This window comes from Myodes glareolus, chromosome 21 (assembly GCF_982192425.1).
Source record: "Myodes glareolus chromosome 21, mMyoGla1.1, whole genome shotgun sequence".
Taxonomy (NCBI): Eukaryota; Metazoa; Chordata; class Mammalia; order Rodentia; family Cricetidae; genus Myodes; species Myodes glareolus.
This window is the reverse complement of record NC_142046.1, coordinates 16,103,267-16,126,508: the sequence shown is the minus strand read 5'-3', so window position 1 is coordinate 16,126,508 and position 23,242 is coordinate 16,103,267. Positions and strand designations below refer to the sequence as shown.

Genomic DNA, 23,242 nt, shown 5'->3' with positions numbered 1-23,242 from the left:
GTCAGTCTCTAATGCCTGGAGAGGTTGCAGATTATTCTTCCCATATGTCAGTTTAAAGGGGACAAAGACTGGAGTTTGATGTTGCCTCTCTGGGGTAGGGAATGCACTTTGGCATTGGGGACGTGCTGTTAGGAGGGGGTTATGGGGAACCAGCAGTGATTTGACGTGGGCAGTAGGATACATACATGCATGCGTGACCAAAGATCCACGCTGTCTACCAACTCTCAAGCTGGGCTGCCCACTCTGCCCTTTAGCTCCTGAGACTTAACAAACCAGTCACAAGTGGGAAGGAGGGATCTGGGAGAAAGGAATGTGTACCTGGTGCAACCCAACTTCTAGCTTCCAAGGGCCCTTCAGAAAGCCAGATTGTGGTGTTTCCTCAGAGCAGAAAGGACTCTGAAGTACCTGGGTCACGTGCCGCACTCACTTCCTGTGACTCAGCGCATGTTCTTGTGCAGCCACCTCTTGTGCACCCTGGTGCTGCAAACCAGTGCACACAGGCCTGCGGTGCCCCAGCTCAGACTTCCGCCTTGACCACCAGTCAACCCCAGAGGCAGGCCCAGGAAGCCATTCACTGGGCATTTCAATTTGCTCAGCTCCTGACCTCATCATTTTAAAGTCACTTGTCTATCACTTCTGGGACACACAGAGGCTTCCTCACCTGTCATTACCTGTGAGTGGCAGCCTGGCTCTGGCAGTCTCTGTCTGGGGTAATTCTGGGTTTGCCATTCATCATTTGTTCTGAACTCTTGAAACAGTGAGAAGGCGTGGGTTACTGTGCAAGCTGGGGAAACCAAAATGGTTTCAGTTCAGATAAGCCACTGAGATACCATCCAGGAGACCAGTATGTGGGGGACTGGCCTTATTTCCCTGAGCTCTGCCCACATCACTTCTGGACTGGTGGAATCTCCTTAGATCAGGGCCTCCTAACCCAGCCAGTGCCAGAGCCCAGCAGGAATGTGCCACTAAAAAACAAAGCAGGAATATATGTAAGTTAAAAGACAACTCCCTGACCAGTAGGGGTGTCTGGCACTTGTCCCTTTTGCTCCTACCGGAGTGCCTCATCCAGCCTTGCTGTGAGGGTGTGTACCTGGTCTTATTGTAGCTTGTTATGCCGTGTTTGGTAGATATCCCTGGGAGGTCTGCCCTTTCTGAAGAGATACAGAGGAGGAGGGGAGCTGGGGAGTAGGGAGCTGGGAAGAGTAGAGGGAGAGGAAACTGCGGTACGGCTGTAATGTATGAGAGAAGAGTAAATTTAAAAAAATAAAAACCCTCCCAAGGCCTGCCAGTGCCAGCAGGTTTGAACAGCCAGATGATGCCACCTGCCATCTGTAGAGGCCTCTCCAGTTGACCTTGGCAGGAGACAGCTCTGAACTCCCTCCTCTGGAGAGCCCAGCCCATCCTGGAGATGACATGGAACCGGGGGTGTGGGGGGTGGGGGGGTGATGCCTAGCGTGACCAGTGTCCTCGGCTGCACACTGCTGCTGCTTCGCTCTGCAGTGGCTACGGATGCCCATGATGTGCCAGGCCCCAACACTTTACCCACCGAACTCCCATTCTGTCTGGGTCAAGTCAGAAGCAAACGTAGAATAACAGCGCTTCAGGCAGTCAGTATTAGAAACACTTTGCCTTTCCAAAGGGTGAGGAAAGCAGCTTTTGGGGATAATACTTGATAGGTGGCTGGAGAAAGCCTTCCTAATTATAGTGACATTGAGCTTCGAGGGGAGTCCAAGAGGAGCCATGCAAGCCTGTGGGAAGGACAATTCAGGAGAAGAGCATAGGGTGACTCAGCACTTCAAGGGATGCCAGAGCCTCAGGAAGAATCAGGTTCTAAAGTGGACAGGAAGCTCAGGCCATGGGGCCTGGAGGTTGATGACCCCATATCCTTTTATTTCATTTAAGTCACCTGGAGGTGAGTAAAGAAGAAACTTAGGCAGGCCATTGCAGGCCTCTGCCACTTGGGTCCCACTCTGTCACAGTTCTGTTTCCTTGGGTTGACTGACGCTCTCTCTCTCTCTCCCAACAGCTTGACATATGGTCCAAATCCAACTATCAAGTATTCCAGAAGGTGAGTTGTCCTCTTTATCTTACTCAGGAGGACGGGGAAGCCATGAATGGTTTTGGGTATACACTTTCTCAACTCAGAGTCTCTTTTAAAAGTGGGGGGGGGCATGAAAGAGTGGGACTGTGGCTCAGGCTAGGTAGAGTGCTTGCCTGGAAGGCACAAAGCCCTGGGTGACATGGTCGCACACACCATAACCCCAGTACTTGGGAGGCAAAAGCAGGAGGATCAGAAGTCGAGGTCATCTCTCCTGCCCAGGGCTCCATGAATGGGGAAAACGGACATACAAAACAAAACTTCCTACTGTACACACATTTCTATGACATGGGAGAGCAGTTAGGTTGGGGTGTAAATCAGGTTGGTGGTTGCCTGTGAGTGAAGCAGGAAGCCAGCCTCGAAGGCATGCCAGAGGACATGTGGGAGGGGTGGCCATGCTTTGTCTCTGAGGTGGTAATGGTGGTTATAGCATCCGAGACCAGAAGACTATATGCTCACAGGGGTGAGTTACTGTGTGTGGTGTAGGCGGTATTGAGACGGAATCTTTCAGGTAGTTCCCAGCTCCACCCGGTCTTGAAATGCAGTTTCTCAGAGCCTGGGGTCTGCCCAAGTGCATGGAGGTGGGCTAAGAGAAGCGGGCAGCATGGAACCCTGCCTCCTCCACTCTGCCTCACCACTGCTTGTTTGCCTTTTTCCTGAAAAGCATAAAGAACTGTTAAGAAAAAGAAGTAGGCCTGGAGAGGTGACCCGGCCTTTAGAGTGCCTTTGCTCCTCAGAGGACCTGAGTTTGATTCCCAGCACCCACAGAGCAGCCTGCAGCTGTCTGTAACTCCAGTTCCAGGGGATCAGGCACCCTCTTCTGGCCTCTGAGGGCAGGGAGCACTGCACACACGTGGTGCACAGATATACATGCAGGCAGAACACCCATACACATAAAAATAATTAAAGTTTTAAAAATTTAAATAAGAAATGGTGTAAAAATTTAACTCCTCAGCTCTGGGAGGGTAAAGCTCCTGGCAAGACCCCATGGTGTATGGGGGTTCGCTGCACACCCCTAAAGCACCTGAGTCAGCTTTCCTACAGGCAGCGCTCCTATCTCCTGTGCTCTGCACTGGCCTCCAGCTCGGCTCTCGTCCAACAACTGCTGTTTCATTTGTTCCCTTGACAAGGACCGGTTCTCTCCAGCACCCTTTCATGTTTCTGAGCACTGTGCTAGGTCCAGAATACCAGGGAAATAACACAAGAAGACAGGCTGTCTGGAGCTGTGCCAGAGGACCAGAGGAGAAATGGCCTTTAGACTGGAGAGGCCAAGAGGAGTTCCTGGGGAATCTTTTAAAAAAGAGCCTGGCTGGCAAGTGTCTCAGGGATGGGCACAGGATTTGGATACTGTTCTCCAGTAAGAAATACCTCAGGAACCACTCAGAGCTGGGACACATGGCTTCCCATGAGTAGTTTGTGCCCAAGGTGTGCCAGGAGGCATAGGCCCTTTTTATTTCATAATGTAGAATTTGCATAATATAAAGTTAGCTATTTTAAGTGGACAGCTCCTTAGAGTTTGGTGCCTTCACGTGTTTGGCAGCCTTCTCTGTTTGGTTCACCAACATGTCACCTCTCTGAGGGAAGCCCCTGCCCAGGGTGCAGTCAGCAGAGGGCATGGTGGGTCCCTTCTCATCACCCTGACCACAGTCCCATTGGCCATCGTGAGCACAGCCTGAAACTGAAAAGCACATTAGGGTGTCTCATGCCCTGTGGCATTCAGAGGTCATGACCTTGTCACACCTGAATAAAGTGCTGCCCTGAACAAGGAGGCTACACTGGGCAAACCAGCAGCGCCTAAACCAGAGCCAAGGCCGTTATAGACAGTATCCAGCAGGAGACAGAATTCAGGAAGCGGAGGGATGAATGCTGGTGCTTGGCTCTCTTCCTCCCTTTTATTCCGTGCAGGACCCCGTAGATGGAATGGCACTGCCCACATCCGGGCTGGGCCCTCCCTTTTTAGCTCAGCCTTTCTGGAAAAACTCTCAGACACACACATAGGTGTGTTTCCATGGTAACTCCGAATCCGATGGGCAGAGATGAACCATCCCAGGTACCAGGACTTTGGAAGATGTTAGCAGTGGTCTAAGGGAGCAGTTGGCATTTGAGGTAGAGTTAGGTGAGCTGACCAAGTGGGTACCCCAATATGGCGACTTAAGTAAGATTACCAATTAGTATAGTTTGAATGTTAACTGTCCCCCACATCGTTATGTGTTGGAACTATTGATCCCCAGCTAGTGGCACCATTTCAGGAAGTGATGAAACTTGGGAGGTCAGGCCTAAGTGGAGGAAGAAGACTGCCGGGAGGCAGACCTTGAGGTTTATGCTTCCATTCTGTTCTGGGAAGGATGAAGGGATGTGGAGTCCCAGCTGGACACTCCTGCAGCCAGGGAGCCCCCTGCTGCCATGCCTTGCCCTCTGTGTGGAACTGTACCCTCAAAGTGAGCCCAAAAGAACCCTTTCTCCAATTGGTTGGATATTTGGTCACGGTGCTGGGGAAGGGACAGCAGGCCACGGTTGTCCCTGCAGGGTCTGCTAGGCTGCCCTTCAAGTTCTTGTGTAGAACTCAGACTATTTCAAGAACAAGACCATTATTTATCTGAGAGCATCATTGTTCTGGGCCTGCCAGCATTCCTTCACCCCAGCATCCCTAGAAATGTACAGATCTAGCCTTGCTTCCCCGTCCAGAACCAAATGGAAGGAGCTGTGATCCCACACCCAGTCTTCAGTGCCTAGGACCTGTGCAGGCTCTGCACTCTTGCTAAGTTGCCAAGCTGAGAGTGTTGGTGGTGCAGACACCATATCAGCTATGAACAGTTATTTTCTGTGCTGTTCTTGACAGTTTCCTCTCCGTGTTGACTTCAAGAAGGAAGAAAGTACTTGTTATTGCGGTCTTGTTTTGCCAGAGGAGTCAGCATCATTAAAGCCTGTGTTTGTCTTTCCTTTAACCCAGTTCTTCCCTTCGTGCCCTCTGTGGCATAGCAATAATTCCTCCTCCATGCCCTACAGTGGCCCTCAGGACTTTTCAAACCTTGGAGCCTGGCAGCCTGCAGCCCAGAACCTGGTCTTTGATAATGAACCCTCCTTCATGTAGGGCCCCTTGCCCTGCCTTCTTAAAAACTGTTCTGTGCTAAGTGAGTTGTTTTTGAATGCATATAGGAAGCGTATCAGGAGCCCAGGCAGGGTGTGAAGTGGTGATTTTCTGAAGCACAGTTTTAGACTGTGCTACCGTATTTTTACCCACCCCTCCCTGGAAACAACCTGCCAGTCCTTGTCTGAGCCCACAGGCACACCCAGCCACAGAGTCTAAAATGAACTGTTAGGGCAGTTGGAGAGATTTGTGGGCACTTGCCAGTCTCCTCTGTACTCTACATGGCGTGTTTGAAGTAGTGAGAATGGACTGATCCCAGGTGGTGTGTTCACCCCAGTGGGACAGGACATCTCAGAGTCTCTGTCCTCTCACCCTTACTCCAGTGTACCTCAGGGGTTAGCCTCAGTGCTGGGGCGGGTGTCGGTGTTCTAAAGACAGGTAACAGTGAGGTCTCTCTCCTCTCAGGAGCAAGGAAGAGCCTGCCGGGGGAGACTGACTGTGCTGTCAGATGAAGGGATATCTGAGAAAATAATGTGCTACAGAATCCAGCTTAATCCTCTCAGTAAAGCCCCAACTAATCATGTCCCATGGAAAAGGTGTGGCGTGGTGTAGCATCAGAGAGCCTGTACTCCAGGCTTGTAGAAGGTGTGTCTGATATTCTGTCCCGCTGCCATTTCCTTCCCGCTGTCAGGCCCCACAGCGAAGGCAGTTCTGTGTGGTGCAGCCTGCAGAGTGATGCTTAGCGTTGAGAATCAGCACCAGAGACCAGGGTTGACTGGCAGCCTTCTAAATTCTGCTTTTTAAGATCCACTCTTTCTCACTTCTGTTTTCCTGTCCCCCACTGAAATGTAGGGTGTTATTGATGCTGCCTGTAGTGGGTGCTGGCTAAGAGCATGGAGCTAACTCTTCTGTACCTCATTGGCCTGCTTATGCCTGCCCAGCAGACCAGCCAGCGTGGTATTCATTGGCAGATTATCGGGAAAAGCCCAGCTCAGTACAGTAGTGTCCCGTGCATCAGGACAGCGTGCTGTGACGAGGAGGTTCTGTGCCCTGAGCCAAGGGACTTCTCCAGCAGAATCGCCCGCTTCCCAGAAGCTGAAGCTCAGGGTAGACTGCATTAGTAGACCCACTTCTGAGCTGAACCTCCCTGGTCACTGAAAGCAACTTGCAGCCTCCCTCCCCCATCCCCCACTGCTCTGGTGGCACCTGAGGACGCCCTTTCCTGGCACCATTGTCTTGGTTCCAGCACTGCTAGGAAGGCAGGAAGTCCCTGAGCTCTTTCCCCCTGGACAGAAGGGGACTGGTGGCCTTGTAGAGCCAAAGCAAGCTTACCCATGTCTTTTGCTTCAGCAGCAAGGGCAGGCCACTGTTACATTGTCTGGAGGCCTATGCCCAAGTCCCTGTGGCTCTGCAGCGCCACAGTCATGAGGAGTAAAATGCACACTGTCTTTTGTCTTGGACACTGACTGTCGGCTTTTTTCTGTCTTACTCATTAGACTCTGTACCCAAGTGCAAGGCAGCGACTGCTTGGGGGACTGCTTGCTGTGTGGCTGTGGCTGCCAACAGGTGCCTGTCATTTACTGCACCACCCCAGAGGCGCCTTGCACTTCATCCTAAGGCGAAGCGGCTTTTTATAGCCCACGAGTTTCCAGCAGTGTGGATTCAGAGAATGAGACTTAGAAAGAAGGGGACCCTCTGAAAGGCCAGAATCACAGAGCCAGCTAGGCTTCAAGCAAGCTTGTATTTTCCTGGCATTTAAACTCTGCAGGGGCACTCACTGTTTTGATCTTTAACCCCCTCATTTCAAACAGTGTGCATTTTCCTCCAGCAACTTGGGGAAAATGAGAGCCGGTCTGCAGCCACTCACTGCATTTAGTCCTTGCAGGGACTAGAGAAAGGTGGAGAACACGAGGTCCCAGACAGGCAAGGTGGCGGGGGACAGAAAAAGATAGTCTCTGAGGGGCCAGCCCCTGCTCCTCAGGGTCTCCGCCTGGACATGGAGAACAAAACCTAAGTGGCCACAGAACCCTCTCAGCCATTGCCATTGTTCCACGGGCAGCAGAAGGGTGCAGAGCCCATCAGTACTGCCCCACAGTAGACAGGTGATTGCCCAAAGGGGTGCCACCGCCCTTACCCCCTTGTTTGTTTACTCAGCCATCCTTTGATGTGAAAGACAGGGCCTTTTCTGGGGACTTTCTATTCAGAAATGCCACTGGGATCCATCAGGCGCTTTACAGGAGGGTGGGCTGGGTCAGCCCAGGAGACTGACAGGAGGCTGTGTCCCCTGAGTGCCTTGTATGACTTGGCCCCTTCCTATAGTGCCCCTCACACCCAGTCCATGCCAGCTCCAAGTCCTCAGAATGTAACTATGCCAACACAGGAAATTTCCAGAGGATGAGAGCCCTCCTTCCCTCAGTGAGGCTGGGCAGGATGTGACCTGAGCACTGGCCCTACTCTGGCATCTCACGTCACCCAGGAGGCTCACTACATAGTCCGAGCTACCCCTGCCAATCTCCTCCACTTTTCTCTTTAGGAAAAAAAAAGTTAACCAAGACCCTTGGTCAGGACACCACATCTGAAGGCATCAACAAATAGAGGTTGAAGTGAGACTCACAGGCCACACCCTACCCAGCTCTTGTACCAGAGAGGCTGTCACACTTAGAGGGACCCTCAGCCAGCACAGTGAGGAGCATAGTGTGGCCTTGTTTTCCTCTGTGTCTGTGTTGTTGCCTCACAAGTGTCCCAAATGGACGGAGCTGAGGTCACAGCTTCCCGTGCTCCAGGACAGATGAGCAGCTTCATGTAGGCAGGTAGGCTCTGTCTCCCAACAGGAGCAAGCTGTGTATCTAGGAGTAGGCTGTTGAGTTGGGAAAGAGAGGCAGGTGGTTCCATGGTTTATCCGAGAGGGTACTGTGCCCTCAGCCACCAGCTGGTCTAGACCAATCGGGCTAGCTAAGCAAGAACATGTCCAGGCCTGGGAGCCAAGGAAAAGAGGAAGAAGGGTTTAGGCTGACCTGACTACCAAGGAGCCCCCGCCACCACCCTCCCTGACGGGCTAGTCCACACCCACAAGTGTCCGTTCCCAGAACAGGGTTCCTCTTAGAGAAGAGGCAAGTCCCTTTCCTTCAGGCTCCCCTAGCACAGTGTAGTCACCGCTCAGGTATTCCCATGCATCCAGCTGTGTACAGCAAATAGACCCAGGAAAGCCTGGCCAGCCCCCCTGGCCTCTTTGACATACTAAGTGGCTTAAACATACCCCAGGAGTGACTTGTGGTTTTCTGCCATTAGAAGAGAGGTCACAGGACAGCCATTCTTCATCTTGATAGCTCTCTTCTTCCTGAAGGGAAGGGACATAGGACAGGCCATCAGAGCTGACAGCTGCTTCTGGGAAGACTGGCTTCTCCCACTCCTAGATACCCCCATTCCACAGCTCAAGCTGCTAGCACTGCTGGTCCATACACTCCAAGCCTGGCTGCTTCCCATCATGCTCCCTATGATGACTATTCCAGCAAGAGCCATCCCAGTTTCCTCATCTGTATGGAGACTATGATGTGAAGTGAACTGATGTCATGGGCAGGATATGTAAGGAAACCTTCATGTAGTGTGGTTCCTACTACTCTGCCTCAGAAGTGCTCTTGCCAGTGGCCTTTTCCTCCTAAGGGAGGCCCCCTCCATCCCCTCTGCTCCATATTGGCCAGTTTCCCTTGCACAGAACTCCTGGCTCCTCACAGTGGACCCTGTAGTTTAGAGCATGAGCTGTGTGACCTCAGGCCAAGAATTTGTCCTTAGTAAGTTTAACTCCTTCTCTGCAAAAAGGCAAAACAGATTACACCTCCCTTGAGGGGTATTTGTTGTGACAATCCCAGCGATGAGGTGCATGGCACAAAAGTTCCCTAGAATGTGCTTCTGCTGTTGCTGCTTCACAGGGGCTCTGGACCACAGCACCTGATCTATGTGCATGGCCCCATCTTAAGGGAGGTGTTTGTATAAACTGAAGATCCAGCCACCATGGCAAGCCCAATCACTCCCACCAAAGTCTCCTCCATCGTCCTGTTTCTCTGGCCCTGCCACCTCTTCCACTGGCCAAAGAGAAAGCAGCTTCAATGTAAAAGTACATACGAGTTACAGCTCCCAGCTGTACCCAGTGGGCAGCTTGATAGGACCTGGGACGGTTTCCTGAGAGGGCACACCACACAGTGACACCACACCTATGTGGCCTGCAGGGGATGCACTGATCCTGACTACACAAGGGGCCCCTGTCTCATTGTTGCAAATCTGATGGAGGGAGAAAAAGGCATGACTGTGTGTCAACTGCAGAAATAACCAAGTGAGGGCAGAGCAATCCAGGTGCCTCTAGGCCAAGACTTTGCTGGCAACCAGTGACAGTCTGGCATCTTACCATCTTGAAAACGTTAAACTTTTTTCATCTAATGAAGAACCTCAATTACTTAATCCTGGAAAAATGTCAAGGACCCACCCACCATGTGCTTTTCCTCGGCCCTGCTATATGAAAGTGCACAGTGGTCAGGACCCTGGAGAGCTCCCGGCCTCCAAGAGGAGTGAGGCGTCCCTGCTCTCCCAGACTCCTCAGCTCTCCTCCCATCCCACAGCTGCCTCCCCTTCCCTCCCCTCCAGCTGCCTGCCGCCTTCCCACATAATCTCTCTTAGTTCAGGTCCTACTGTGTACTATGTCAGTGGTGCCCAGTGCAGAGACATGCTGCCCTCCGATGTCCAGAGCTGGCTCAAGGACAAAAATACAGCCCAAGTGACCTCATTCCCAGAGAGTGCAGCCTAGAAACAGGGACATCTGTTCTCAGACATGGACAGTGTCAGGCTCGAGTGCCCCCACACGAGGGAGCTTACCCTAAGAGCCAGGACCAGTCAGGACAGGTAGCCACCAGACTGGAAGGCCTTAGTGAGAGAGGAACTTTCCAGACAGGGTCAAACAGCTGTGGTGGGACAGGCAGCCTCACAGGCTGCTGCAGTGTCCGCTGTGGGCTGAAAGGAGGCGAGCCTGGGATCAGGACCCTGCATTCTATGTCAGGGTGTTTAAGCACACAGCCGACCATGGAGCCAGTCTGTGCCTGGGTCCGTGGAACTGAGGACTTCTTCCAGGCATTAGTGTATCGTGTCTGAAACTCTAAAGGGGTAGTATAGCCCTCCCCACCCAGATGCTCATTTTTGGAAGCCCCCGTCTGTGCCTGCTGGAACCTGTGTAAAGCACATGGCATCCGCAGACTCATACTTCTCTAATGCAGGGCTTGATCCCAAGGTGCAGCAGGATCTGAGGGCTGATGGGGAGCTGGGTCTGTCTCCGCCTCCCCTTTCTTTCTGCCCCAGACCAGCATGGCCTGGCCCGAGTGACAGTGATAAGCTCTGCAGAGCCCATGCAGATGGCCTCCTTCATCACACAAAGCAGAGTATCGATCTCGCCTGAGTAATCCCCAGCCCCTATGGGCCTTCTTGCTTCCTCTTCAGGCCCCCAGGCCTGCTGAGCCCATGGCACACAAATCCTGTCTCTGATTAGAGACTAGGGCTGCATAATAAGTGGTAAATCCCCTGCTTCCGCCCCACTGTGTTTTAGAGGCTTCTGACTGCAGCGCTCCCATAGCCCCCAACACCACTTTCAGGACTTCAGAACATCCGATTTTGAAGTAATGGTGAGTCCTCTTTTCATTGAATGAAGACTTCTAAGGCTGCCTTCAGTATTTATCCTAAAGCCGGTACAGGTTGTTAGCAGGGGCCGATATCTCTTTAAGCCCTTAACACATCAAGCTCCAGAGCCCACAAATAATTTGTTCCTGAGCATTGTTTGGGGCTCCTCTTCACTAGGGTAGGATTGCTGTTGTTAGAATTGTTGGGTGGTCCATGCATGGTGTTAGAGCATCTTCACCCTCCTAAGGTCAATTTCTGTCTCGGGGTTAGGGGATGGCAGGAGCACATTGGCAGCACGTACTCAGCTCGCTGCTAACTCAGTGGTGAAACCTAAAGGGACAGCTTAGCAGAACCGGGGCCTTGTGAAAATGGCATTACATCAAAGCATCAGGCGGGCACCTGGAGTGAGGTAGAAACCTAGTACCTCTTATCATCTGGCATCTGCTGTCTTAAAAAAAAAAATCCATTGTGGCCGACATAGTGGTGCACACCATTAATCCCAGCACTCAGGAGGCAGAGCTAGGCAGATTCCTGTAAGTTCGAGGCTAGCATAGTGTACATAGTAAGTTCCGGGCCAGCCAGTGCTATATAGTAAGATCCTCTCTAAAAAGAAGAGGCTTTGAAGTCACCCCTGGAAAGGCCAGGGGAGGAGCTTCTCCCAGTTCTCTTCAGGGCAGGGAGTTGTGAGTGCTGAAAACCTGGCTGTGAAAGACCCCCGATATTGGAAGACTCTCACTCAAGCCTCGGGATAACGCGACCCCCCCCCCCAAGTAACTCACGAGAGACCGTCCTTGCTGTAATCACACAAGGTTTAATGACAAGACGACAAGACAGGAACCAGTGCACTGGTGCTGAGACTCATAACCCACGCAGGGGGAAGAGTTCGACCTCGAGTGACCAGGAGAAGTAGTTTTTATAGGAAGAAACCACACAGCCCAGTAATCCGAAAGGGGGGCTGGGAGGGTGTCACAGAAAATTCCAGTGATGATTACAAGGGGGCAACTCCCTGCCTCTCAAGATCATTCTCACGGTCATAATCAGCTCGTTCCTATTCTTAAAGTACCAATGATAATTACTAGGGGGTGATAATTACTAGGGGGAATCTCCCTGTTTCTCAAGATTACTCTCAAGATTACAATCTACCTTTATCTTCAGCTAGTTCCTGAAACCCTGAAACTGGCTAATCCTTGATTTCTGATTCTTCTCTTCCTGCTAGATTTTTGGCTCTATTTTCCTGCTAGGGGGATCTGGATTTATCCAGGTCTTTTCAGCTGCAGGACCTGTGGGACCAGGCTATTGGCCCTGACCCCAGCTCCTGCTTTCTTACAAGGCCCAGTGAGGGAGTGATGTAGCCAGGGCTTTCTAGATCCCCAGCCTCCCGCCAAATCACATCCACAGCGTGCATGTGGAAGCCAGTGCTGCCTGGAAGGAAGCCAGAGTCTAGTCCCCAGCAGCTTCTCTTTTGAGTAAACAGCTTGTGGTTACATGGGTACTTAACTTTCCTGTTTATGAACCTTGCAGGGGAGTACCTTTAATAGTGGCCCTAGCTCCCTAGCTTGGCAGGGACAGACTTGGGCATTTGGCTTTGTTCAGTAATCCTTGCTTTAGGAAGAGCATTGGATGGAGGGTTGCTCGAGGCTGAAGCCAGCTCACTTTGGGCCTGCCCCCTGGTGGCCTGGGCATCCTAACCTCCTGAGTGCTTAAGCCGCAGTCCTCAACTCCCCTACCTGAAGCTGGGGCTGGCAAGTGGTACCTCCCACCTGAGAGGGCTTCTGAGCCCCTGTGGCTAATCCCCAGGTCACAGACATGCTAGGGCCTCTTGTTTTAGAAAAAGAAATGAACTACCCCAAGTTAAAGCTGTCTAGAAATGAGCTAGGCCATGCTGCAGCCGAGGGGACGGGCTAAAAATCATGTGGTCGTTCCTACCCCTGGCTGCTGATTACCCTCATCATCCTCTCTCCTCTTTTCTGAATCCTTCCTCCATCACCACTGTGGCCTTGTTTTTTCCCGATGTTCTGGTCACTGTGACACCTGGGCTGCAGGGAAGGGGTGTGTCCCAGACTCATTACTAGACAGTTGGACAGGTGACCTCTGCATCACCACCACCAGGATCTGCTTTGCACTGCCTTTGAGGTACTGGTACTATAGCTCTGCTCACTCCAGCCTTCCCTTGTAGCACAGACAGGCGGTGAGTTAAGTTGTCCCTCCAGCCAGGGCAGTGGGAAAGGGGAGCCTCTCACTTAGCAGCAAAATAGACAGAGGCTCTAGCAAGGGCAGAAGGAACCTCCAGGGATTTGGATGCCTATCTTAGCCCCTTCCTAGGAGTGCTGTCCCCTTTCCCCCAGGAGAGGAGAGGGCCTGGGATTTGGCACCCCTCGGAGCACTTGTCTACCCCAGAAGCTCTACAGTGGGGGCATACTGGGTGTAGGTCAGAGTCTGACTCTCAGTTAAGGTTGGCGTGGTCTGGACAAGCCCTGCCCTGCTACATACATAGTAGCCACCTAACCTGTGCGAGTCCCTTGAGCTCTCAGTAACTTGGTTCCCTGACTTGCAAGTGGCACTTGGAACAATTCCTCTGTGGCTATTGTTGTGGGGGTTGAGTGAGGTCAGATGCTATCCTTCTGATCCGTGGAATCCTTGCTCAAGGTCATCCCACTCAGGTATAGAGAGCAGTGAGCCTGCTGCCCAGCGAGGGCCACCGCACATGCGCGCTCCCACCCCAGCACCTCTTTCTTTGTGACTGACACAGCTCCAACCTAGAAGGGAGACTCAGGGCACTCTGCACCGCAGTATGGCAGAGGAACTTGGGGAGACTGCTTTGACTGGCAGTTCCTCTCCAGAGTGTTGACTGGCAGCTGCTTCAAGGTCTCGTGAAAGAGTCCCTCCTCCCTCCCTCTGCTCAGTTCTCCTCCATCTGGGTGCACAAAGACCTTCACAGCCTTGAGCTGAGGCAGAGGAAACTTCAGTCAGCTCAGCTTGCTGCCTTGGCTCTCCAGATGGAGACCCTCCCTGAGCCAGGCCAGGTCTCTGTGGTCCCCTACAGTGAGGGAAGTGAGGCCTCTCCCAGCCCCCTCTGGTACCCTGTCCTCCACAGGTGGTACCCTGCCTAGTCCCTGTCTGTCCAGTAGTTACCTCGAATCCTCTCCCTCCCTCCTTTCCCCTCCCAACCACTTTGATCTTTTATAAGCTTTGTCTCAGCCAGCACTCAACCTGCAGGCAGCATCCTCCTTGGCCTGCTCTCTCAGGAGCATTAGTGCTCTCCCCTGGCCTCTAGCGTGAGGGGGCCGCTTTTATCTCCCGGAGGAACATCATTAGCGTACAACACAGTGGTCCAACCCTGGGCCCTCACAAAATTAGTTAATAGCAATCTTTTGTTGCTCTGGCATGTTTTTTCCGCATCTTCAATGCCGAACAAAACACAACTCTGTTGCTGGAAGTGCAAAACAACAACAAAACATTCATCGAAGGTGGAACAATGTTCTGAGGAGTAGGAAGGGCACGCTGGTGGAGCTTCCAGTGTCCCTGTGCTGGAGGTTCAGACGCGGGGATCGGAATGGGGCTGGAGAAGAAGTGGGAACAATCAGAAGTCAGCTGCTTTTTTCCTTTTATTAAAATGCTGCCGAAATTGGTGCGATATTGAGAACCTAAATGATTGCATCAGTGCCAGAGTAAAAACTGCCACTAACAAAAACTTGGCAGTTAAAGGGGGACTTTAAATGGGACCCTTTGAAAAGAAGGCCAGATCTGGCCAGATGGCAGGCCAGGAACAGGCAGGCTAATTAGGTGCCCTGCCTGTGAGTCAGATGCCAAGTCAGAGAGTGCCTGACTTCCCTGTGTCTGGAGAAGATCATTTCTCGCTGACTCGGCCCTGTCCTCTTGGCGAGCCTGAGTTACCTGTGCAGGCCTCTCCTGCACCTCACTTGTAAGTCCGGCTCTCACGCCCTCACCTGGACTCAGGTTTGTCAGGCACGGAAGCAGGAGCTCAATTAAAGCTCAAGAAGCCACAGGGATGCAGGGCTGGGTTCAAGGCACGGACGTTTGTGGGGACAGTCATGTTAGATTTGGGTTCGAGGCACGGGCATTTGTGGGGACAGTCATGTCAGATTTGGGTTCAAGGCACAGGCTTTTGTGGGGACAGTCATGTCAGATTTGGGTTCAAGGCACGGGCATTTGTGGGGACAGTCATGTCAGATTTGACTGACGAATCCCAAAGGCTACAAGAGCCAGAAAGGCACCATGAGTGCAGCAGGTAGTGGGAGACCAGGGGCACTCAGGCCAGCCGCATGCCCATCCAGAGACACCTTTCTCTGCGTCCGCTGATGGCAGCCACCTGAGGGGGTGGGGTTGTGCAGACCCTCTCACGTAGTTACCTGTGAGGATGCCCCCACAGCTTCTGAGGCGTCCAGAATTTCAAATGGTGGCCATTTGTATTAACTGAAACAAAAGAAACACAAAAACTGCACATCCATGCCGAGCAACCTTGCCTTGGATGTCGCCTCTGGGTCACCAGTTCGAGGTAGCCTCAGATCAGGCCAGCTCCAGCTCCAGCAGCTGAACGGAAGGGTCTGACCCCTCCTGAGGGCCTTCTAGGGTCAGCTCTGTGGCCAGCACAGGGAAGTAGTCATCCCTGGAACGGGAGGACAGCGGGGCTTCGGTGTGCATTTTAAGAAAAGACAGCCCATTTGTCTCCCAGCAGCCGCCACAGTCATGTCACAGCTACTACTACTGCTGGGAAGAAGGCTCTGCTCATTTTAGAAAGCTGTCTGTCAGGAAGCTTAAAATAAAGCAGGCCTGGCACCAGGGAAAGTCACCCAGGGAAAGAATTCCTCAGGCTTGTGCAACACAGTCACCGTGGATGTCTCTGTGGGAGGGCAGTGCCGTGTCCGGCAGCCGCATTTCCAGGTTCCCCTCTTTAATTAAAATATGCATTGGGCACCTGCTGTATGCCTTGTGCTTCTAGGCCTGGGGACACAGCGTGAAGGCTGCAGGGGTAGCACAAGGGCAGGGAGCACATTGAGGAGAGTTGGGTGGGGTGGGGTCCTTTCCTGGAGGAGAATAGCTTGGTCAGCCTCCCTCTCCCTGCCAAATGAAGCATGATACCACAGCCTCCTCTACCAGGTTAAAATCTATCTGGGCCTAAACTGCCCTCTGAAAGCTGGGGAGCCTGAGCCAGCTTGCCTGGCTGCAGAGTGGCCCGCATGCCTGTGATCCAACTTCAGGGTATTCCTCTCTGCCCCCCTGGCCTAGACCTGTCCTCCCGATTGCCCCAGTTTGCTTCACTGTTGCTTTCAGTCTGCTGGCCACTGGTGTGTCGTGGTGTCCCGCGGAGGCTGGAACCGACAAGTCTGTGCGTGTTAGGCTCATGTTGATTCTTGTTCTCAATGACTTTATCTGGCATGTTCTCCTTTATTTTTTAACTATATTTGTAATGACAAGAATTTCCACTGCCAGCAAGATGGCTCAGCAGGTAAAGGTACCTGCTGCCAAGCCTGACAACCTGAGTTTGATCTCCAGGACCCATGTGGTGGGAGGACAGAACTGACGCCTGGATGCTGTCCTCTGGCCCCCACTCTGTGCACATGATCTTACACACACACACACACACACACACACGCACACACCACAAAATAAATAAGAAAATCTATATAAATGTAAAAGAGTCTCTAATGAGGGCAGTTAAATAAACCAATAATTTAAGTACAACTCTCAAATTAGTTAAATCCTAATTTGGGGATGGTTCAGACCTGCAGGTGGTCCTCAACCAGCCCCTTTGTTTCAAAGATGAGATACTGATGCCCAAGGTGAATGGCTGGATCAAGGCCAGGAGACCGTGCCTGTATCACTGGCCTCCCAAGGACCTTAGGCTATCTGGCCCGAGGCCTTGCTACCACTTTTTCTGAGGAGTTAGGAGATGGGGGGGTGCCCACAAAGATGTTGAACACAGACCCTTCAAAGAGCTAGATAGAGACAGACCCACAGGAGAGCTGTCAGGGCAGGAAGGCTGGCGGAGGAGCATGGAAATGGGGTGAGATCATTGCACCCTTGCTGTCTGTCACTTTCGGACGAAGTATCACACCCTGTTACCCTCCCTACCTACCTTGAGCTCCATCCTCTCCCATGCTCCTTCCTGTCCAGATTTTCAGTTGCCAGAATGTTCCACACTCTATTTATCTCCAGGCCCGTGTCCTCTTGTCTGCTATGCCTCCTCTCTCTCGCACCTCCACTAACTTTCCTATTTGAGATTTTATTTAGATGTGGGGAGGAAGGGTGCAGGCGATCCAAAGCAAGGCTATTACTTCTGAAGCTAGCAACTTCTGACTAATGGTTACTGCCCTTCATTCCCCAGGTGACAGACCACGCCACCACTGCCCTGCTCCACTATCAACTACCCCAGATGCCAGACGTTGTGGTCAGGTCCTTCATGGTAAGTGACTTTGGGGTCAGGCCTTCAGCTAGGGAGAGGTCTGATGAGCCAGCCCCAGGTAATCCCTGAGAATTCTATCAGAGCTAAACAAGCAGTACCCACAGACGTGGCCTTCCAGAAGTTTCCAGCACTGACGAGTAGCCATTCTATCCCACTCCTAACCCACCACCCTATGGCCGGCTCTAAGCGTGGAGCAGTAGCTGGAGCAAACATGCAGTCCTCCAAGCCTGTCTTCCTGCTGTTCTCAGACCTGGAGGTCAGGGTGTGAGTGAGCACAGAGTAGCAGGCAGGCAGGTCTTCACAGCAGGAACACAGCCATTGTCCTTCTCTGCACAGGAAACTACTTCTGTCCCCCCACTCTGGCTGCAGGGCTTCCTGCCTGTTGGTCTGAGGTCTGAGCAGCGGTGGCATGGGGGTGTTGCTTGGCAGCTTACTGTCAGGCGAGCTCAGGAGCTCGGCATCTTAGAGAGAATGGTGCTTGCTTCTCACGAGGCCTACGCCTGGCTGGAGAACCAAGTGCATAGTGTTGGGAGTTTGACACTGGGCGTTCAGCCACAAAGGCCCAGAGAATCCGTCCCCGTGCTGAGAAGTGAGCAAGTGACAGTCTTCAGTGGGCTGCAGCCTGGCTTTCTACCTGACGTGTATGACACCAGGTTTCCCTGTGCTCTTGACTGGTGTGGGGAATTCAGAAATGAACAGACCATCCCATCCCCTTCCCGTTTTTATTTCCAAACCCCACGCTCAGGCTGTGGAAGGGCCAAAACGGCCCTCAGGAGCTGCCTGTGTCAACGCCCTCAGAGAGCAGTGTCTTCCCGCTGACACTATCAGGACTGACTTATGTGACTTGCCTGGCTCTCGGGGCTGCTTGCCTGTGGTAGTGGGTCTGCTTGCTGGGCTTTTGTGCCCCTGAATCTCCTTGAGGTGGAGAATTGAGTTACCTGAGTCTCATCCTTATGCATGATGCCTGGGAGCCCTCAGCTCTCAACCTCAAGGGTGGGTGACTGTCACTTATTGTGTTACTTGGTGACACTGGGGCTGCCCCAGCTGTGTTAGGCTCCACCGTGACAGAGAGGGACAACCTCTGAGATGAGATTAGCCCGGAGCACATTGCCCTAGCACAGAACCTCCTCAGCTGTGCCCGTGCCTGCTGCTCAGAGCTGCAGAAAGGAGAAATTCAGCAGTGGCACCAGATAGCCTTGGGGAACGTTCCAACTCTGGAAGTAGGGGTTTCTGCCTAAGATTTCTGGAGGAACCGGAGACATCAAAACCGAGTCAACGGGGAGACAGGCTTGTGGGTTAGACAGCTTTTTATTGGGACCACAGGTGTCTGCCAGTGTCAAAGTCTGCTGAGGCCCCATCCTTGGGCCACTGGGCTTATAGGGAGGGCAGCTGAGGAGAGTAGAGTCCCCAGACCTTTTCTCTCCTGTCTGTCTTCGTTTCAGACCTGGTTGAGAAGCTACATAAAGCTGTTCCAGGCCCCATGTCAGCGCTGCGGGAAGTTTCTGCAAGATGGCCTTCCCCCGACATGGAGGGACTTCCGAACCCTGGAGGCCTTCCATGACACCTGCCGGCAGTGACCCCAGCCAGCCCAGCTACTGCCCAGCCCGCAGCTCCAGCACCTTCGCAGACCAGCCCGATCCATTTATCACACAGGTGTCTGTTGGAGAACCTGACAGTTCTCCCCGGGCCTGTCTGCTGGCAGAACTGGCTGGCACCCATCAGCAGGGCGTCATAGGAGGACGGTCTGTTCCTGCCCTGTGTGCCGGCTTCCCTGTATGTCAGCCCCAGGGTCTGTGATTCCCATGAGCTATTACCGGACTGAGCCCTTTATTCTTGGGTTGAGGTTTGTCTGCTTGTTGTTGTAACTTATTTTTGTAAACAGTAAACCTTTTGTACCCTGGCTGAAGCTCCGTCTCTTGCTTCTTATGCGATGTCTGACTTTCTTTCAGGTTCAGTTTACCTAAGGAGTTTGCGCTTGAGGCAGAGTCCTTCCTTGGACTGGGCGTGGAGTTCTGTGGCTGCTTCTGTAGCAGGCACAAGCCCTCATTAGTCTCTAGCACCACAGGAGGATCAGGAGTTTAATATTATCTTCTGCTACAATGGGAGTTATAGGCCAGTCTAGGCCTGTCTCTAAGCGGGGAAGAAGAAAATAATAAATAAAAACAGAAGTCTTTGTAAGGCTGCCTCCACAGCTTCTTCAAATGGAGGGCTCCTTCTGAGGCAGGAGCTGCAGGTGGCTCTATTGAGTCAGCACCACAGGTACCTAGAGAGGGCCTTCTCCAGGTGGCAGCGAGGCCCCCTGCTAGTGCAGTCAAGGTCAGCAGGCTGAGTCCTAACAGAGCCGCACCCACTTAGTGAAAGGCTAAAGGCTCTCCCTGTGAAGGATTTGCCCAGCCTACGGGAAATCCACTCCCTTCCTTTTTTTCCCTCCCTCTCTTCCTCCCTCCCTCTGTCTGTCTCTTCCTTCCTCTCTCTGGGTCCTTTCCTCTCACTCCTTCCTTCCCTGTTGTTTTTTGGGGTTGTTTTGTTTTGAGGCATTGATGTCTTGCTAGGTAGCCCAGGCTGGCTTTAAACTTAAGCAGCTTTGCCCAGATGCTAGGTTCACAGGCGTGTGCCACCTCACCAAACAGACAACCACTGCTTTCCTTACAGTAGAGTGGTTCACAACCATCCAGTGCTTCCCACCATCATTGGGATGAACCAAGGCAGGTTTTTTTTTTAAATGCTTTTGTTTCGTGTGTGTGTGTGTGTGTGTGTGCGTGTGTGTGTGTGCGCGCGCGCGCGCGTGCACGCACGCGCTCACTCACGTGCGTGCTTGATTTGCCTGAATGTCTATCTATTGGGACAGGAATTACAGAGTTGTGAGCTACTGGGGACTGAACTGGCTCTGGAAGAAGCATTCCAATACTCTTACTACCTCTGAGCTATCCTTGAGTGAGGGGTGCATACAGCTATTCAGCATGGAGCCCCCACATGCTACCCCATGCTCCCAGGATGAGTAGTGCTCCACTCTCCAGCCACCCCAGTAACAGTGACATGGGCCTCAGAGGCCCTCTACTCTGGGAAACACTGCTTCCTTTACTGCTCATTTGAAAGGTGTGCTTGTCAATCAGGGTGTGCCAGAGGGGTCATTGGCATTCCATGCCATAGTTCATCAGATCAAAGATGCCATTTCTTCTACTTTGTCTCCTAAGACCCTTGTTCATTAAAGAAAGTGAACAACCCTGGGTTAGCACCGAGATTCCCCCTCAGTACTGCAGAACTTTCCAAGACACTTACTGACAAGTGGCCCCATGCCAAGGTGTGCACTGCTCGTATGACAGTGGCGGTACCCTGGCTATGACCAAGTTGGGGCATGTGCAGAGCGATGAGTGCCTCGTGCCTGCCAGCTGCAGGCAGACAGCACCTCCCGAGATGTGCAAATGCAGAAACGTCCCAGAGGATTCCAGTGAGGACAAGGCGCGTTGTGAGCAGCCGTCCCCATCCGTTCTGTAGCTCCCCAGCCTGCTGCAGCCTGTTTGCATCCGTGACTTCACACGCAGATCCCATATCCAGCCTTGGGCGGGCTGCTGCTCCCACTCAGAGCAGGAGCGTCCCCTGTCATCCTCAGAAACACCTTCGTCAGGACAGATGGCTGTGTCCTGCCTCCAGGGATCATAGCCGGTCTGACCAGGTTTGCGTAGCCAGAGAAGTGGCCATCGAAGAGAAGCCTTCCGCAAACAATAGCACAGGGTGAGCGGACGACAGACACGTGGCCCCCGGACCTGTGCTCCAGCCTTCACTAGTTGTGTGACAGTGGTTAAGTGGCTTACGCTGTGCTAGTTAGACGTGCAAGGTTGGTGACCCAGCGTGAAAGAAGGAAGCCTTGCCAACCAAACACGTCGTCTGTGAGGCAGCCACGAGGGAGCCTGGACTGCAGAGTCCCGGGCCATACCTGCTATTCTGATGTGCTTCTTTTCCCCTTTCTTTACACTTGTTCATTTAGCGTGTATACATGTGTGCATATGTGTGTAGGGTATACATGTGTGTGTCGGATACACGTAGGTTGGAAGACAGCTTGTAGGTTATCAGTCAGTTTTGTCCTATTGTGTGAGTTCTGGGAAATGAATTCTAATTGTCTGGCTTGAGGGGCAGGTGCCATTACCTGCTGAACTATCTTGCATCTGATTTTCTATTTTGTTTTGTTTTTTTTTTTTTTGACATCCCCTAATTAAGGAAGAAGGAGAGGGGACTACAGAGTTGGACCTGTAAGCTGCTCCCATCTCTGAGAGTGTCTCACCCTTCAGTCCTGGGAAGGCAAGTTTGAGGACATCCCGGAATGCTTGGTGCTTGGCGATCAGGGTGAAGTGACCTGGCTTGGATGTCAGCTATTGAAACAGAAAGGAGAGTGAACCTGAGGTTGGCTAGAGGTCGGTTCCCAGAGGGCAGATTGTCGTGAAAGCCAGGAATGGACGATTGCAGTGATGGCAGTCCCCAGGCCCTGGAGCTCAAAGGTGCGGGGTGATTCGGGGCCGTGTGTGGCTCAGTTGGTGGACTGCCCACACATGCAGTCCCAGCACCTCATATACCTGCGTGTGCTGGTAACACTCCTATATCCCTCCTGTACCTTAGGAGGTAAAGGCAGGAGAATAAGAAGCTGAATATCATCCTCAGCTACACAGCAAGTTCGAGGCCAGCCTGGGCAACATGAGACCCTCCACATGATTGGGACTCTCCGAGGGTGACCTCTGGCCAGACCTGCAAGCTGTTTACCTTATAGACTGTATGGTGACATAGTATAGCTATTTACCTTATGGGATTGTATGGTGACCCTCTAGTTCCACATCTCTTCTTCACCAAGTGTTTCATACATGTCAGGCTCTATCCCAGGCAGGTGTGTGAAGTTCCCACTTTACAGAAGAGGAACCTGGTGAAGGGTCTCCCCCACTGACACACAAGGGACATGAGAGGCTGGATGACACCTGAGCTCCCTCCCCACCTGCTGGAATTTGCTGCCTCTGGATAGCCAGTCCTTTGCCCCACACCATCAGCCGGCCACTTGCTCTGGCACCCATTAGCAGCTGACGAAATGGAGCGAGCAAGCCTGTGAAAGGTTGTCCAGATTTTTTTTTCCCCCTGGGCTAAATTGGGATTTGACCTTTTGGTATCGAGTGAAGTTTTCACACTTAACACCATGGACACCACAAAACGGTGATCTTTCCATGTTAATGTGCAAAAGTCAGCGTTACATTTGGAGTGTCAGAGAGTGGGCCTGATGCTAAATTGAGAGCCTTTTAAGGTCACCCCAGTTGGTGGAGGAGGGACATCTTCAGCCAGAAGAATCCTCCCAAGATCTGGACCCCTACAAACCTGACAGGAGGTGTCATCCAGGTCCGGCAGAGACAGAAAAGGAAAACTGGCCTTTCTTCACTCTGCCTGACCTCACGTCTCCACAGACACACTGAAGATGAGCGGAGCTCACCGGGGCCCACACTGAGCGGGAAAGACTGCACCCAATCCTGCCCACCTTGCTCAACACGGCTACAGCAGCCAGCAGGGCTCTTCCACGTGAATGCAAAACCCACCCAAATCCCCAGGACCAGACGCTAGCTTTCTTCCTTGGTGGCTAATTAGGCTTAGTACCTAGCATAGTGGGCTGTTCCAGGGTCTACCTTTCTAGTCTCCCCAGCCCCTAGCCTAAAGGTAAGAGAACCTCAACCCAATCTTCAGTTGCATTCAGGCATGCCGGCTCACATCCGTAATCCCAGCCCCAGTGAAGGGGAGGCAGGAATATTGCCAGAAGTTCAAGGCCAGCCTGGAATACAGCTTGAGACTCGGGCTCCATAAAACCAAAATATGGTGCAGGGATGGCTCAGTGGGTAAAGCCCTTGCTACACAAGCATGAGTATCTGAGCTCAACCCCCAGAACCCACAGGAAAGTCAGCATAGCCACACACACGTCTGTAACCCAAAGCAATATGGCAGCTACTGGCTGGCC

The 23,242-nt window shown here is 52.5% G+C and overlaps 1 protein-coding gene across 1 annotated transcript in view; it reads left to right on the top strand.

The window, feature by feature from the left end:
- Window positions 1–19,165, top strand: part of Med27 (mediator complex subunit 27) — a 180,657-nt gene extending 161,492 nt beyond the window's left edge. The window contains exons 6-8 of the mRNA XM_048431902.3: window positions 2,027–2,068; window positions 17,188–17,265; window positions 18,708–19,165. Of these exons, the coding sequence (XP_048287859.1) occupies window positions 2,027–2,068; window positions 17,188–17,265; window positions 18,708–18,842 (255 nt within the window). The 3' untranslated portion in view covers window positions 18,843–19,165. The remainder of the gene's footprint in view (window positions 1–2,026; window positions 2,069–17,187; window positions 17,266–18,707) is intronic.
- Window positions 19,166–23,242: the final 4,077 nt, after the last annotated feature.